The 14,507-nt window shown below is 42.2% G+C and overlaps 4 protein-coding genes and 1 long non-coding RNA gene across 9 annotated transcripts; 2 read left to right on the top strand and 3 right to left on the bottom strand.

Moving 5' to 3' along the window:
- Window positions 1-730: 730 nt before the first annotated feature.
- On the bottom strand, window positions 731-2,366 carry mblac1 (metallo-beta-lactamase domain containing 1). The gene is made up of 2 exons (XM_037261093.1): window positions 1,725-2,366; window positions 731-1,202 (listed from the first exon to the last, which is right to left on the bottom strand). Exons 1-2 carry the CDS (start codon window positions 2,133-2,135, stop codon window positions 960-962), a joined length of 654 nt encoding a protein of 217 aa, XP_037116988.1. The 5' UTR covers window positions 2,136-2,366; the 3' UTR covers window positions 731-959.
- Window positions 2,367-2,742: 376 nt separating this feature from the next.
- Window positions 2,743-3,820, bottom strand: lto1 (LTO1 maturation factor of ABCE1). The gene has a single exon (XM_037261096.1). The coding sequence runs from the start codon at window positions 3,379-3,381 to the stop codon at window positions 2,956-2,958; it is 426 nt and encodes a 141-aa protein (XP_037116991.1). The 5' UTR covers window positions 3,382-3,820; the 3' UTR covers window positions 2,743-2,955.
- Window positions 3,821-7,194: 3,374 nt separating this feature from the next.
- LOC119129107 lies at window positions 7,195-9,260 on the bottom strand. 3 transcript variants are annotated; one of them, XR_005099130.1, is made up of 3 exons: window positions 9,133-9,260; window positions 8,871-9,052; window positions 7,195-8,749 (listed from the first exon to the last, which is right to left on the bottom strand). It is a non-coding gene; the product is annotated as an uncharacterized LOC119129107 (long non-coding RNA). The 3 variants fall into 3 exon arrangements; XR_005099131.1 differs by having other exon boundaries at window positions 7,195-8,075; XR_005099129.1 differs by having other exon boundaries at window positions 7,195-9,052.
- Window positions 7,360-9,505, top strand: mpdu1b (mannose-P-dolichol utilization defect 1b). The gene is made up of 7 exons (XM_037262156.1): window positions 7,360-7,529; window positions 7,744-7,809; window positions 7,901-8,033; window positions 8,113-8,198; window positions 8,583-8,701; window positions 8,898-9,008; window positions 9,188-9,505. The coding sequence occupies exons 1-7, from the start codon at window positions 7,403-7,405 to the stop codon at window positions 9,323-9,325; spliced, it is 780 nt and encodes a 259-aa protein (XP_037118051.1). The 5' UTR covers window positions 7,360-7,402; the 3' UTR covers window positions 9,326-9,505.
- An 844-nt stretch (window positions 9,506-10,349) lies between these two features.
- On the top strand, window positions 10,350-13,069 carry LOC119129105 (mannose-P-dolichol utilization defect 1 protein-like). 3 transcript variants are annotated; one of them, XM_037262154.1, is made up of 7 exons: window positions 10,350-10,495; window positions 10,628-10,693; window positions 10,855-10,987; window positions 11,050-11,135; window positions 11,767-11,885; window positions 11,959-12,069; window positions 12,400-13,069. In XM_037262154.1, exons 1-7 carry the CDS (start codon window positions 10,369-10,371, stop codon window positions 12,610-12,612), a joined length of 855 nt encoding a protein of 284 aa, XP_037118049.1. In that variant the 5' UTR covers window positions 10,350-10,368; the 3' UTR covers window positions 12,613-13,069. The 3 variants fall into 3 exon arrangements, with proteins under 3 accessions (XP_037118049.1, XP_037118050.1, XP_037118048.1); XM_037262155.1 differs by lacking the exon at window positions 11,767-11,885; XM_037262153.1 differs by having other exon boundaries at window positions 11,767-12,069.
- The last annotated feature ends 1,438 nt before the right edge of the window (window positions 13,070-14,507 follow it).

Below are 14,507 nucleotides of genomic sequence, written 5' to 3'. Positions count from 1 at the left end.
CAAAAATAAAAACTATACTGTTTTTTTCAAAAGATATTTTGTAATTATTAGGATAATTTCTAATTTATGAGGAACTGTGTTAAAATATTACAATGACCAAGTTGTACTTTAATTCCTAAAAAGTTGTGATATTAAGATTTTTAAAATTGTATAAAACAATTTATAATCATGACAGATTAGGAAAAGTGCAAAAATTACATGGGGGGGGAACTCAATTTGAAACAGGTTTAAATAGTTATGAGAATCAAGCATTTTTTTCTGGAAGAGGAACTGCTCACAAGCCGAAGCACACCACACCAAAATGCAAATCCGATGTATCCAAATACTTTTTCAACCAGCCGTACACTGAGTAGTTTTATGGGATTGCGCAATATGTAAAAAAAACTGCATAGATACTTTCCACAGTGTTTGTGTTGTAATTTGATGATCTTATCAGTGAGTTATGGTGCTATTTAGATGTATAGGGTGTGTCAGCGTTTTTCTGACAGTCAAAACACACTGAGGTTATTTGCTCGGGTTGTGTAAACAGTTTTAAGTGCCTGGCAGTACCACTCTGGAAGAGTTGAATTAGGGTGGTAATAATGTCATGATATCACAGAGAAGAATTTGCTAAATGACAGACAAAATAATTTTTGCCAGTCCAGAATAAAATGTTACTGGAATAGAGACGTGATGGTTTGTTAAACTGAAAATTTGTAATATGTTTTTTCCTCATAAAATTAAAAAATAATTATCGTGATAGTTCCATTTAATTTGTACAAATCACAACTTCATACTCGTTTGCATTTACACTTTTTTATAAATTCTTCATTTTGCAAGACCATCGTAATGAGAACCTCAAATTATGAGAATACTTGGATTAATTCCATGCGGAACAAACACAAGTAAGTAGTACAAACGAATGTTTTCTATTATTGATTAATACATATAGTTTATTGTCAAGCACCTGACTCCTGGTTTCAGGAATTTCTAAGGACCCGAAATGGTAGGCCGTGACCCGGTATGATGACGTCAGCCGTGCGGAGCGCCTTTTGGCGGCTGGTCTCCTGCACGGTGGGGTTCAAACTCAAGTCCCTCCATGAGTCGTCATCGTCGCAGCAGTCAAAGAGGTCCCCCGCTACGAGAATCGTACCCACCGAGGTTCCCTTCACTTGGACGCTCACGTCTTGTCCACTGTGGCCTGGGCTGGGAACCACACACACCTGGAAGACAGGTGAGATGCTTGGTATGTTGAATCTGAATTTTTTTTTTCTTTTCTAAAAAGAATTATATGATAGTTGCACAAAAGAGAAACATCCAATAGTATCACACTGGACCTGCTGTTGGTCACAGCTGATGCCTGGACACATCTCTTGTGATTTTTTTGCGTGATTCTTTACATGACCATTTTTTAATGTGGTTTCTTTATGTGGAATTTGTGTGATTTCTATTTTGCCAGGGGGGTGATTTTTTTAAGTGGTGCTTTTATGTGCTTTTTAATATGGATATTTTGTTTTTGCGTACTTTTTGGTAGATTTTTTGTGTGGGTGTTTTCTATGTGGATTTTTAGATGATTTTTTGGTGATTATATATATATATTTTTTTTTTCATGTGATTTTTCCGTGGATTTTGATGGGGATGTCTGTGGTGCATTCTGTGCGATTAATGTGGGTTTTGTTTGATTTTTTCATGTGGATTTATTTCTTGTAAAATTACAACATTTCCATTTAAACCAGGTGTCTTACGTGCTCGTCCACGACGTGCGCGTGTCCTTGAGCCATCTTATTGGGCCAATACACGTCCCCTCGGCTGAAGTCATGTCCTACAATGACGACGGCGGACGGGAAAAGATTGAGGTTCCCCACGTGGTCAGAATGACCATGAGTCCCCACGACTATCTGGATGTCCGTGGGCTCCAGACCCTTTTTTCGGAGGCTTTCCACGAGAAAGTCCCTGTCCCAAGGCCCGCCGGTGTCCACAAGAATGTTGTTGCCATCTCTTGTGACCAGCGTAACGGTTCCGTCGGCCCGAAACGTTCCGTCGGTCTGTGGGTGGTAGTAGCCCACCTTCAGGACCGACACTGAGTAAGGTTGGCCGGAAAAGTCCAGTTGAGTTTCACGCAAAGGGATTTTTTGGATGTCAATAAGGGAAGCCATTCATTTCCACTCGGCCGCGCTGTTAATGACGTCATGGCCGTCGCACTGTTTGACGTACAAGTAGCGAATGTATCGCCTGCCTTCAAGAATTCCAAATTCCAATCTGAGAAAACATATCACCTTTAAAAACAATCCAGTCCGTTTAAAGGGTGTTAAGTAACAATCTTTAGACTTTAATAGGCTTCCAATTATATGACATAAGAAGAGAATATCCGGTAAAAATACTTTTTATTTTTACTCGTGAAGTAAATTTCAGACTCTTTACTTTTTTACTTTTGCTTAATTATTTGGGGTATTATGAGTATTTTACTAGTTATTTTTATACACCTGTACTTTTACGATAGTACAGAATGTCAGCGCATTTCCCATCTTCGGATGAAACAGTTTCGAGCCACGACTCGTTAATTTGCCTTCCTTTGTCGCCATCGTGCGGACAAGAGGGGTCACTGCCGCAGCAACCAACTCGACTTTGCCAAGGGAAAAAACGTCATCTTTAAAAAATAGTAGTCTTTTTCGTATATAACGAGACCTATAATTCTCGTTATCCTGTATGTATAATGAATAAGTCACATTCGTGGGAAAAAAACGTTGGCACGACTAAGATAAGTCAGACAAAGTTAATGCTCCCTGATCTTTATTTTGCAATATTTCATGTTTAATCTTAAAACTATTGAAGATATTTTCTCATGGTCAAATTGTTTCAAGCAACAAGAACTTGACTCCATTCAGGTGTAGAAAATGTAGAATTTGTGTGTCCCATGACAGTTTCAGTGCAGGCCAGCCATCATGTGTGCGTTGGCCACTCAAGTCTTGTCAAGATTTAGAAAGTAGCTCCTTGCGACGTTTTGGTGTAATCCTTGAAGTCAGTGTGGATGCTGAACATAGAGCAGACCTGTTTGAATTTGCATCGAAGTTTCTCCATATCCTCCTGCAGCTTGGCAGATTTGGGATCATCACAGTTTGAATTTTGGATCAAGCACAAAAAAGACTCAAGGGCTTTAGCGCGTTTTCGTAGTTTGGGGTCTGATCCCTGTTGAAGAAGGCATTTCCACGTAATGGCAAATCCGTAATAGAAGGAAATCTCCGTGGACAGTTTCGCCCCGTGAGAGGCTCCATGTCTACGGCCAGTCTGCAGACCTTGGTAGGTCCCTTTCTCGAAGCCTTCTTGGTAGCCCGCGCCACGGAATTTCTCCTCCGCCATGACAATACAGTCAAATATATCGGTGTTGTCAGGCTCAAATGCCATTTTCGGAATAGTTCGTTGTCGTCTTCAGTCTGCTCGCAATCGTTGAATAGTTGAGCGCATTTGTGACGTAATCGAGAGGCGACGGAGTAGTGAAACACAAATGTGAACAATTATCTGGTCACCCATTCATTGCTTCAGAGTGACTTTTCAGCAAAGTCACGCGTTGATGGTTACTGGAATTCGCTTCATAAAAAAATATAGATACATATATTGGTCCGAATTTCAGTTTTATACGGAACATTTGCGTCGATGCCATTGCTGGCTAATAGCCGGTGTTACATGTCAAGTTGCTCCCATGTTATCTTGCTCCCCGTCTCGAGTTACGACTGTTATTGTAAGGCGAGTTGCGCAGTTTTGTGTTTCGCGACTGCAGATTCGTCACAGCGACTTGGTACTTCCCTGATTCCAAAACTGTTCAAATTCTCAATAAAAACGCTGAACGAAACGTCTCGTTTGTATTTCCGACTGGCTGCAAAAAACAGCAAACACTAAAAAAAAAAAAATAAATAGAAAAGTCATCAACGGGATTTGAACCCGTGATGCAAAGAAATAAGAGCAGTTTATACGGTTGACCCTTAACGCCTGTGCTAGCGTGACACATGGCAACCGCAACAGATAATGTTCAATATAGCCAATTACCTGCCGAGGGGGCGCATTGATCTGGGGGGGGGGGGGGGGGGGGGGGTAGTGTTGGGGGGGGCGAGCTAATGTTACCATTGCCTGATGGGAGCTCAGCATCAGCTGTCATGTGATGTTTGGATGCTTTAAGGTAAGCAAGTTCTAACAGAGAAGAGTGCGCATGGAGGTTTTTTTTTTTTTTTAACACATATAAGTGCTTATAAAAAGAAAGAAAAAGTAGCTCCAGACCATTTTAGCCAATTTGGTTGTCACTTTCAATCTCGAACTATTTATAGTATTCAGGAATAAATAATGACCTCAAATGTACACAAAAGGGTCAAAAGCTTGAGCTGCTCCATTAAACCATATAGTACGTACCTGCCATGCAACATAAGTGAAGCTTCCATAGTATAGTGGTTAATGCTCTGGATTCTCACCTGAGCCACCTGAGTTCAAATCCCGGTGGGACCAATATAATATTTTATCATGGAAAAATTTGCAACACAACCCTAGCTCTAACCCTAACTCTAACCCCTAACACCGCCATTTTCAGGTGTACCTAATCACAGGCCACTTCATTAGGGAAAAATCATGGTCAAAGCTTCACGGAAAGTGAAAAGTGCCACACCCGCCCTCACCCCCACTTTCTGATTGGCTGTTTATCTGTGATGTCACTCGTACACTCCATTAGGTACACTGCCATTTTCAGGTGTACCTAATCTAGTCACAGGCCACTTCATGAGGGAAATATCATGGTCAAAGGTCAAAAGTGTCAAGCTCTAGTCCTCGGGGCCGCATTCCAACATGTTTTCCAAGTTACCCTCGTTAAGCGCACCTGCGTGAAAAGTTTTTGGTCACTTTTACGTTCTGCGGGAGCTAAAACTTTTCACGCAGGTGCACTTAATGAGGGAATTACACGGACACTCCATTAGGTACACCGCCATTTTCAAGTGTACCTAATAACAGGCCACTTTACTCGGGAAATATCATGGTCAAAGGTCACAGGTGTCAAGCTCTAGTCCTTGGGGCCGCATTCCAACATGTTTTCCAAGTTACCCTCGTTAAGCGCACCTGCGTGAAAAGTTTTTGGTCATTTTCACTTCTGAAGGAGCTAAAACTTTTCACGCAGGTGCACTTAACGAGGGAATCACACGGACACTCCATTAGGTACACCGCCATTTTCAAGTGTACCTAATAACAGGCCACTTTATTCGGGAAATATCATGGTCAAAGGTCACAGGTGTCAAGCTCTAGTCCTCGGGGCCGCATTCCAACATGTTTTCCAAGTTACCCTCGTTAAGCGCACCTGCGTGAAAAGTTTTTGGTCACATTCACGTCCTGCGGGAGCTAAAACTTTTCACGCAGGTGCACTTAACGAGGGAATCACACGGACACTCCATTAGGTACACCGCCATTTTCAAGTGTACCTAATAACAGGTCACTTTATTAGGAAAATATCATGGTCAAAGGTCACAGGTGTCAAACTCTAGCCCTCGGGGCCGTATTCCAACATGTTTTCCAAGTTACCCTCGTTTAGCGCACCTGCGTGAAAAGTTTTAGCTCCTTTCACGTTCTGCAGGAGCTAAAACTTTTCACGCAGGTGCACTTAACGAGGGAATCACACGGACACTCCATTAGGTACACCGCCATTTTCAAGTGTACCTAATAACAGGCCACTTTATTAGGGAAATATCATGGTCAAAGTGAAAAGTGCCACACCCGCCTTCACCCCCACTTTCTGATTGGCTGGTTGATCTGTGACATCACTCGGACACTCCATTAGGTACACCGCCATTTTCAGCTGTACCTAATAACAGGCCAGTTCATTAGGGAAAAATCATGGCCAACGCTTAACTAAAAGTGAGAAGTGCCACACCCGCCCTCACCCCCACTTTCTGATTGGCTGTTTGATCTGTGACGTCATTCGGACACTTTATTAGGTACATCACCATTTTCAGGTTTGTTCGCGAAGATTCACGAGTGAGTGACAGACAGCGTTGCTGCTATGCCAGCCGACACACGTTATGCCGACATTGATGTTTTGATTTTGTATTTGTTGGATTGTAGTTGATGGTGTTATCATACCGAATGTGTTTGTGTTTGAATAAAAGGGAGGAAAAAAAATCCGTTATGTCGACATTTGTTATTTTGGGGGACACCAACTCATATAACAACGTAAAGCACATACATATTGTCATATAAAGCAGTTAACCAAATGTCTGATTTTTATGTTTTAATTGGCGAATATAAAAACAAGGAATAAAACACCAGACACGTTTTAACATAAATGTTTATTAAAATAATAATAATAACAATAATAAAAGTAAATTTCAAACCAGCAATCTAACGTGAAATTGCAGTAGATATATCGGATATCAATATTTAGGCATCTATATACATACACGTTATTTAAAAACTACTATAAGTGTTATAAAATAAATATAACAGCATTCATGCAATAACGTTAGCTTGGAGTAAACGTGCATAAAAGAAGTGGTGTTTCAGTGAGTGGTTCTTCCTTTCCTTGGCAAATCGTAAATCGACATTCTGGCTTACATAGTTCACGCCAGGAGGGAGACGCAACATGTTCACTGACTGATCCGTTGATGCACGGGAAGGAAGGCAGTTCACACATTGACTCGTTCGCGAACGGAAAAGTCAGGATTCGATCCCTCACTGATCCGTTCTCGCGATGAACTGGAAATGCAAATTACTGACTCGTTTTCACTCACAGATCCGTTCAGTTGGTCAACGGGAAATGCAATTCACGGCTCGTTCGTGAACGGGAAGTTACGTCATTTTCTTCTTCGTTTTGTTTTACGGCGAGGTGGCACCAGCTTCAATGCGCATTACCGACATCTACTGGTTGAAGTTATATGAACTGAAAAAAGAACGAAGTTCACTCACGAGCCAACACTATCGCATGACAGCTGATGCTGAGCTCCCATCAGGCAATGGTAACATTAGCCCCCCCCCCAGTTAACATGGGCGGGTCAGATCAACGCCTACCCTTGCCGGGTAATTTAGTGTTGTTGGCTATATTGAACATTATCTGTTGCGACATTTGTGTGTCACGATAGCACAGCGGTTAAGGGTCTACTGAATAATCTATGCTTACTTCTTTCCATCACGGGTTCAAATCCCGGTAGTGGCTTTTTTATTTTATTTTAGTGTTTGCTGTTTTTTTGCAGCCAGTCGGACAGCGTTTTTATTGAGAGTTTGAAGTTTTGCAATCAGTTCCAAGTCGCTTGTGACAAATCTGCAGTCGCGAAACAAAACTGCGCAACTTGCCTTACCATAACAGTCGTAACTCGAGACGGGGAGTAAGATAACATGGGAGCAACTTGAGGGGGACTCTTTACGCTGGAGCACATCCCAAGTCACGTGACTTGGCGGCAGGACAATGGCGGAAGAAGTCATTCTAGAGAAAGGTTCCTCTTTCATGGACCCTTTTAAAGGCGTCTTGTTGGCGTATTTGATACCAGAATTATGCTACGACGAGCTTTTTCTCAATCTCAATTTTCTACACGGTGAGTGACAAGTTTTGAATGCCATAGACTCTTAAAAGAGTCGCGAGCAAGAGATTGTAAAATCTAAGAAACTACTCACCCTGTTGAGAATATTGTCTTTTAGATTATATGCAGTATATGTTTGGTTTTTCATTATGTCATTTTAAGCAGATTTACAAGCACTACTTACCTCGAATGCAAAACATCTAATTTTTTGAACTTTTGTGTGTTTCAGTACCATGTTTAAAGATTTTACTCAGCAAAGGCCTGGGGATTGGCATCATCCTGGGTTCAGTGATGGGTAAATCACTCAAATGCAAATAAACTGTATTTTAAAAAAGTCTGATAAACGTTGTCTGTTCATTTGATCCATTTTTTTCCCATGTTCCCAGTGAAGCTGCCTCAGATCTTGAAGATGATGGGTGCAAAGAGCGACGAAGGCCTGAGCTTTCAGTCGGTGCTCCTCGAGCTGCTGGCCGCCCCGGGAACGATGGCCTACAGCATCGCCAACAAGTTCCCCTTCAGGTGGGATCCTGCTCGGGCCAGAGGGTCACAGAGCCACCATGCCTTATTAAAGGAAACGTTGTTGTTTGGGTTACGACAGCGCTTGGGGCGAGGCGCTCTTCCTCATGCTACAGACTGTCACCATCGGCTTCCTCATTCAGCACTATAGAGGGAGAAGTGGCAGAGGTGAGGCTAAACATGAGCAAGTCACAATTTTGTTTTGGAAAGTACTGAGAAATTCCAATCATTGCACACTCTAATAAGACAAAGTATTTTCGAGCTCCCTTATTGTCTTTGATGTACAGTGCCAAAACACTGCAAAAGACGAATTTTTGAACGTGATCCTGTCGATTGTATTTACATTCCGACACAGACGAGAGACGCACTTCAGACGAACTATTCACCACATTGTTGGGAGAGCGAGTGCACACGCCGCCCGGTTATCAAAGAGAGCATTGAGGATAAAAACGTTTTGGGGGGAGCAGAGTCATATATAAAAAAAAAAAAAAGTCATGTTAAGTGAGCAAATACTTATTTTGAGGGCTGAAAATGCCGATTTGTTTTTGGCAGGTTTCCTTTTTCTGATCATATACTTTGGTCTGCTGGTCGCCGTGCTGTCACCAGTCACCCCCATGTCAGTGGTGACCACCTTGCAGGCCTCCAACATGCCTGCCATCATCGTCAGCAGGGTAGGCACACATCCACGCTAACCATGAAATTACATTTGGAAATAAAATCTAGATGTTGTGAGGGGAAAAAAAAAATCTAACATTTGGAGGGGTATTAAAGAATTGCTACTAAGTAAAAAAAAAAACTGTTAAAAGAATAATATAAGTCAAATGGTTCTGAGCGTCTCACTGTTGCAAATGTCTTTTTGTGTTGCAGCTGATTCAGGCAGCCACTAACTTCCGCAACGGCCACACGGGCCAGTTGTCGGCCATTTCCGTCTTCCTGCTGTTCGCTGGATCGCTGGCACGCATCTTCACCTCGCTGCAGGTAGCGGCCATTTTGTTTTCAAGGGCACTTTTGTCCCACTCGACCTGAATTGAATAGAACACTTCTGACAACACGACACATAAGAGGTTTAATTTGCGTCTTCAGCCAGTGAATCATTTTTCACCTTGTTGCAGCTTTTTTTCTTCTTCCACTGATGAACTTGTTGCACGTGTCTGCAGGAAACGGGCGACACCCTGATGGCCTTTACCTATGTCATCTCCTCGGCCTGCAACGGGATCCTCGCCCTGCAGGTTCTCTACTACTGGAACAGCTTGGCCGAGCGCAAGAAGAAGAAAAAGAAGAAGAAGAGAGAGTAGGCAAATAATCCATCCCCAACTACAGAGCAACACGCTCGCACTGTAAGGTATCCAGGAAACTTGACCAGAAACACAGCATGCCCCCCATCCCAAAAAAAAATCCACAAAATAACATTCCTTCAAGTTGGAAATGAATTCTGATTGTGATCATGAATAAAATTGTACAAAGTTTGAATCTGATTCGCTGTCTTTGTCCATCAGTTCTCTCACTTATTTGACCGACTTGCGTTTTGTGAAGTGGCACGTGTTTCACATGTACCTTGCAAATAGGTTCTATTTATCTTATCGCTTATCTGTGTGTGCGTGTGTACAAAGTAGGGTGGAGTAGCGCACTTTAAGCACATATCTTGATAACTGGAAAAGTATTGATAATAGCAAATCTTGATAACTGGAAAAATATTGATAATTGGTGGAGTAGCACATGTTAAATAATGTAAATAATGATAATTGTAAACATACAGTCCTTGCCCCCCCCCCTGTGAATACCTGAGTTTATAAATTTGGCATCTTTTGAGGCTATGAAATGTGACGTTTTTCAGGACACTGTATAGTATATTGAAATTGCTCAGGTGTCGTATTCGTAAAGGATATACAAGCTAATATATGAAATAATTTGTGTCAGCACTTTTTTTTCCCCATTATCAGTCTTGTCCATCAAAGTAACAATGTAACGAAGGTACTATGAGATAAAAAATTGTATAAATAACATATTAAACATTTCAATTTCAATGTGAAATATTCTAACTGTATTATAATACACTTTTTCTTTTCAATTATTTATTTCAAAGCCAAGCCCTACAATGGTTATCCCTATTAAAATAGTTTTTTTTTTTTTAATCAAGACTTGTTATTTTTTATGATTTACAAAACCTTGTTATGCAAGTATTCTAATTTAGTAGATAATATTCTTGTCGTATTGAGTACTCTCACGATGCATCATGATTACATGTTGGCTATTTACAACGTGATTTGAGGTCCAACGAACAAGTGCGTGATAGTCGACTGAACTTTGAAATAGGTTTAATCATTGAAACAGAAGCGAAATGGCGGAGGTAAATCTTTTGCATAGCGGCACGTCTTTGCCTGATCCTTTTGAGGGGCTTTTGTTGGAGTATTTGCTGCCGTCGTCATGTTCCGACGCCTTTTTCCGGCGCTTCAAATTTACAGACGGTGAGTACAAGATGGAAAAACGCTAATGTGCTTTAATGATGCCGATGATTGCATGAGGAAGATCTGACCAAGAACCCTCCTCCCCCTCTTTCTAAATTAAAGTGCAAAAATAAGTGAGTCTTTCTCTTACAGGGCCATGTCTGAAAATTCTGCTCAGCAAATGCCTTGGGACTGTCATCATCCTGGGCTCAATGTTTGGTATTGCGCTTAATTTCTTTTTGCGCTTTCAAGCGGCTATATTTTGAGTGTAAACGTTTCAAGGGATTAGTTTCAAATGAATGTATTCAGATTCCTTAACAAAAAGAATCCATACACTATTTGATTTTAATGCCGAATTCAATTGCTTGTGTGCCCTCTAGTGAAGCTTCCTCAGATCGTGAAGGTGATTGGCGCTAAGAACGCCGAGGGCGTCAGTTTCCTATCGGTGTTGGGCGAGCTGCTGGCCATCACCGGATCTCTGGCCTACAGCGTGGCCTACAGCTTTCCCTTCAGGTGAGGCCCGAGACGACGTCGGGTAGCGCCTGCCGGACATCCACTCACCTATCGCGTCGCAGCGCCTGGGGCGAAGCGCTCTTCGTTATGCTGCAGACGGTCGTCATCGGCTTCCTCATCCAACACTACAGTGGAAGAACTGGCAGAGGTGACATGAAATTATACATGGTCATTTTTTGGTAATTTAAAAAAAAAAAAAAAAAGCCTTACCGTTCTCAGGGGTCAAGGGTTAGGGGTCAGGGGTGAAGGATCAGAGGTCAAGGTTTGTGGGTCAAAGCTCAGGGGTCAAGAGTCATACTTTTTTTTTTCCAAGAGTCATACATGGTCATTTAAAAAGCCCTACTAAATATATACATGGTCTCTTTTTTTTTTGTGAAAAAACCTTACTTTACATTAGCTTTAAAAAAAAAAAAAAAGCCATACTATAAATGGGCATATTTTCTTACTTTAAAAAAAGCCTTTCCAGGCTTTATTAATTTTTTTTACAAAAAATGTCTTAGTCTACATTGTCTTTTTTTTCTAAATAAGCCCCTCCCTAAACATGGTCTATAATTTTTTTTTTTTACTTTTTTTTCTGAAAAGCGTTGCCACTATTTATGCATTAGCTTTTTTTTTTAAACCTTACTACACTTGGTCTTTTTATTTTAATTAAAAAGCCTAACTAATAAAGAGTTGCTTTTTTTGGTCATAATTGTTTGTCCAAATTGAAGTTGTGGGTCTGGCGCCCTCTGCTGGTCACTACTATTCCTCCCTTATTTGTGCATCTTGTGTGCGTGAAGGTGCGCTGTTTGTGCTGCTCTACTTGGGCGTGCTGTCGTTTTTGCTGACCCCACTGGCCCCCGCCACCGTGCTCACGGCCATGCAGGCCTCCAACATGCCCGCCATCATCGTGAGCAGGGTCAGGCAAAACGTCACCCGGACTGACCTGTTGAGCTTTTTCCTTCTTTTCTTTTTTTTAATCATGTGTGCAGGTTATTCAGGCGGCCACCAACTTTCGCAATGGACACACGGGCCAGTTGTCCGCTCTTACTGTCATTATTTTGTTTGCTGGCTCACTGGCACGCATCTTCACCTCAGTGCAGGTAAATGTCATAAAAATGGTGCCGTTATGTTCATTTTAATTCTTTTTTTTTTTATTTCGAATCCATACATTGGCAAGTATTCCGGTGTGGCTGTGTTTTGTTTTGGGCATTTATCATGGCTTTCACTGTTACAGCTATCACATAACTGTCATGTTTTTAAATATTATACTTTTTTCTCAGTAAAGCTCTAAAATTAGTTCACTATAATTCATACATATGATGCCACATTTGGTTTTCTAGACTTTCCCATGGTTTAGATATGCCAGTCTTAGGTCATTTCAATCCTCTAGGGATTTCTTAATTTTTGATGCATGACTTTTGCATCCTCAGGAAACAGGCGACACCCTGCTGGTGGTCACTTATGTGGTGTCGGTGGCCTGCAACGGCCTCGTTGTCGCGCAGGTGCTCTACTACTGGAAGTCCACCAAAAGGTTCCTACAAAACCAGCGGGAGCAGATACACCCTGTCGATGTTGTCCCAATCCCGATCAACACTTGCCCGACAGAATTTAAAGTCCATGCGAAGGTTTGCGGGTGCATATAGCACGCAGCACTATTCTGAGGACTGGGAAGTGCGCAAAGCTGTGCAGATGATCAGCTTGGTGGACTCGGCCGTCTTGCAAGCCACGGAGGTGACGGACGCCATCTTACAGCTGCTCCAAGGACTTCAAGGCGGCATGGACAAGTACTTCAGGGACAACAAGAACCTGAAAAGAGCCTTCAAGAAGGAAGTGGTGGCTCGTATCAAAGAGGCGGCCAACGTGCTGAATGACGGCGTCGTGGGGCTTAACGCTATCAGGCAGGAGCTCCAGAAGGCCATCGGGAACTTTTAAACGTGTTTGTCAGTGATGAATATGGATTAGTTTGTAGGGCAGGAGCAAAAACTGCATCAAACGTCACTTACCTTTTGTAAATGGAACTCGTCCTTTTCATCGCTGTCATTCTTTTGTGCCAATTTTGATTGCTATCCCATAAAGTGGCAATTTCAGGATTACATTTAAGCACCGCTAGTATACTGTCGTTGTCTTTATGTTTATATGTAGATTGACAAAAAACATTTTCTATGTTAATGAGAAATGTTCACTACTGCGTGTGTGTGACCAGTCAAACGGGCAGCAAATGTCCCACTCACCACTTGTGACCATCAACCTGCTCAAGTAGTTTCCTGCAAAACAGAAGCAGACCATCATTTCATTACATATATTCATATACATTGAGTAGGTCATAAAGAAAGACAAAAAAACCTACAACTCAACTATTTGCAAAATTCACACAAAAACAGGGCTTAATACAATCTTGATTAGTTTATAAAAAGTGTACACACACACACACATACACCACACACACACACACAGCTCTTTGTACTAAACTTTTAAGTCAGCCTCGGCGCTTCCATGACAACCACTTGTTGAAGCCTCGCTGCCTGTTGCTAGGTGACTGGAGCTACTGGACCAGAAAATCCCTCCATTGACAACCCAACACACACACCAAACCCCCAACCACCCCCCATGGTCTCCAGCCATAACAACACTGTCATTTATCATTAATTTGACATGATTTTTAATTAATTCTAGCCTCAAATCTACTCAAAGAGTTCTACATGCCGGACTAGCATAAAAATGAGTAAATAACTAAAAATAAAGTAAACTCTTTACTGTTTAATAAGTTGGTCAGTGTGAGAAAAAGTAGACGGCCAGCTTGTAAAACATAAACATAACCGTATTTGGTATTTCCTTGTCAAATGGAAAATTTCAGACTAGTTTGTCAGTGACATCTGCAATGATATAATGGCAGTCAAAGTGGTGTCCTTAGATGCACTTTTTCCTGTCGGAACGGCAACTTTTTGTTTTCTTCATCATTTCCACAGCTATTTACAAAAACTGCGGGGCGGGGGTAATACATTTCGTCATACTTGAAAGTTTGCAAATGTTTCAAAAATAAAAACTCCATTGGAGAAGTTTGGAATACTTTTGGCTGGAACCCCCCCCCCCAGCCCCTGTCTCTCTTTTTCCCGACCTCCGTCCCCTCCCCTCGCCGACCGATTAGCCGGTGCAAGGGTTCTGGCCCATTTCCATGTGAAAGGCGGCGGTCGGTGAAAGGGTTAAGCCTGTGAGGACCAAGCAAAGCAGAAAGCAGCCCTCATTTTCTGCACAGCGGGGGGGCCGGGAGATGGGAACAAAGACGCCTGAGGGAGGAGCGGAGACTCCGGCTTTACTATATGCACCTGCGTGCTGAAAGACGGCGGACAATGCGCCTCCGAAACGGCCAATTACGCGCGGGACATCCACCACATTTGTGTGCGCGAGCGCGCGCGTGCACACAGCGTGTGCGTGTGTTTGGGTGGGTGTATGTTCGTTGGGGGAGAAAGTGAATTTTAAAGAGGACAAAGATAAGAAAGTAAAGCTTTAAATCATTCCCGCCAGCACCCCCCCCCCCATT

Source organism: Syngnathus acus, chromosome 10 (genome assembly GCF_901709675.1).
Source record: "Syngnathus acus chromosome 10, fSynAcu1.2, whole genome shotgun sequence".
NCBI classification, from domain to species: domain Eukaryota; kingdom Metazoa; phylum Chordata; class Actinopteri; order Syngnathiformes; family Syngnathidae; genus Syngnathus; species Syngnathus acus.
Note: the sequence above shows the minus strand (reverse complement) of the source record. Positions and strands in the feature narration are given on the sequence as shown.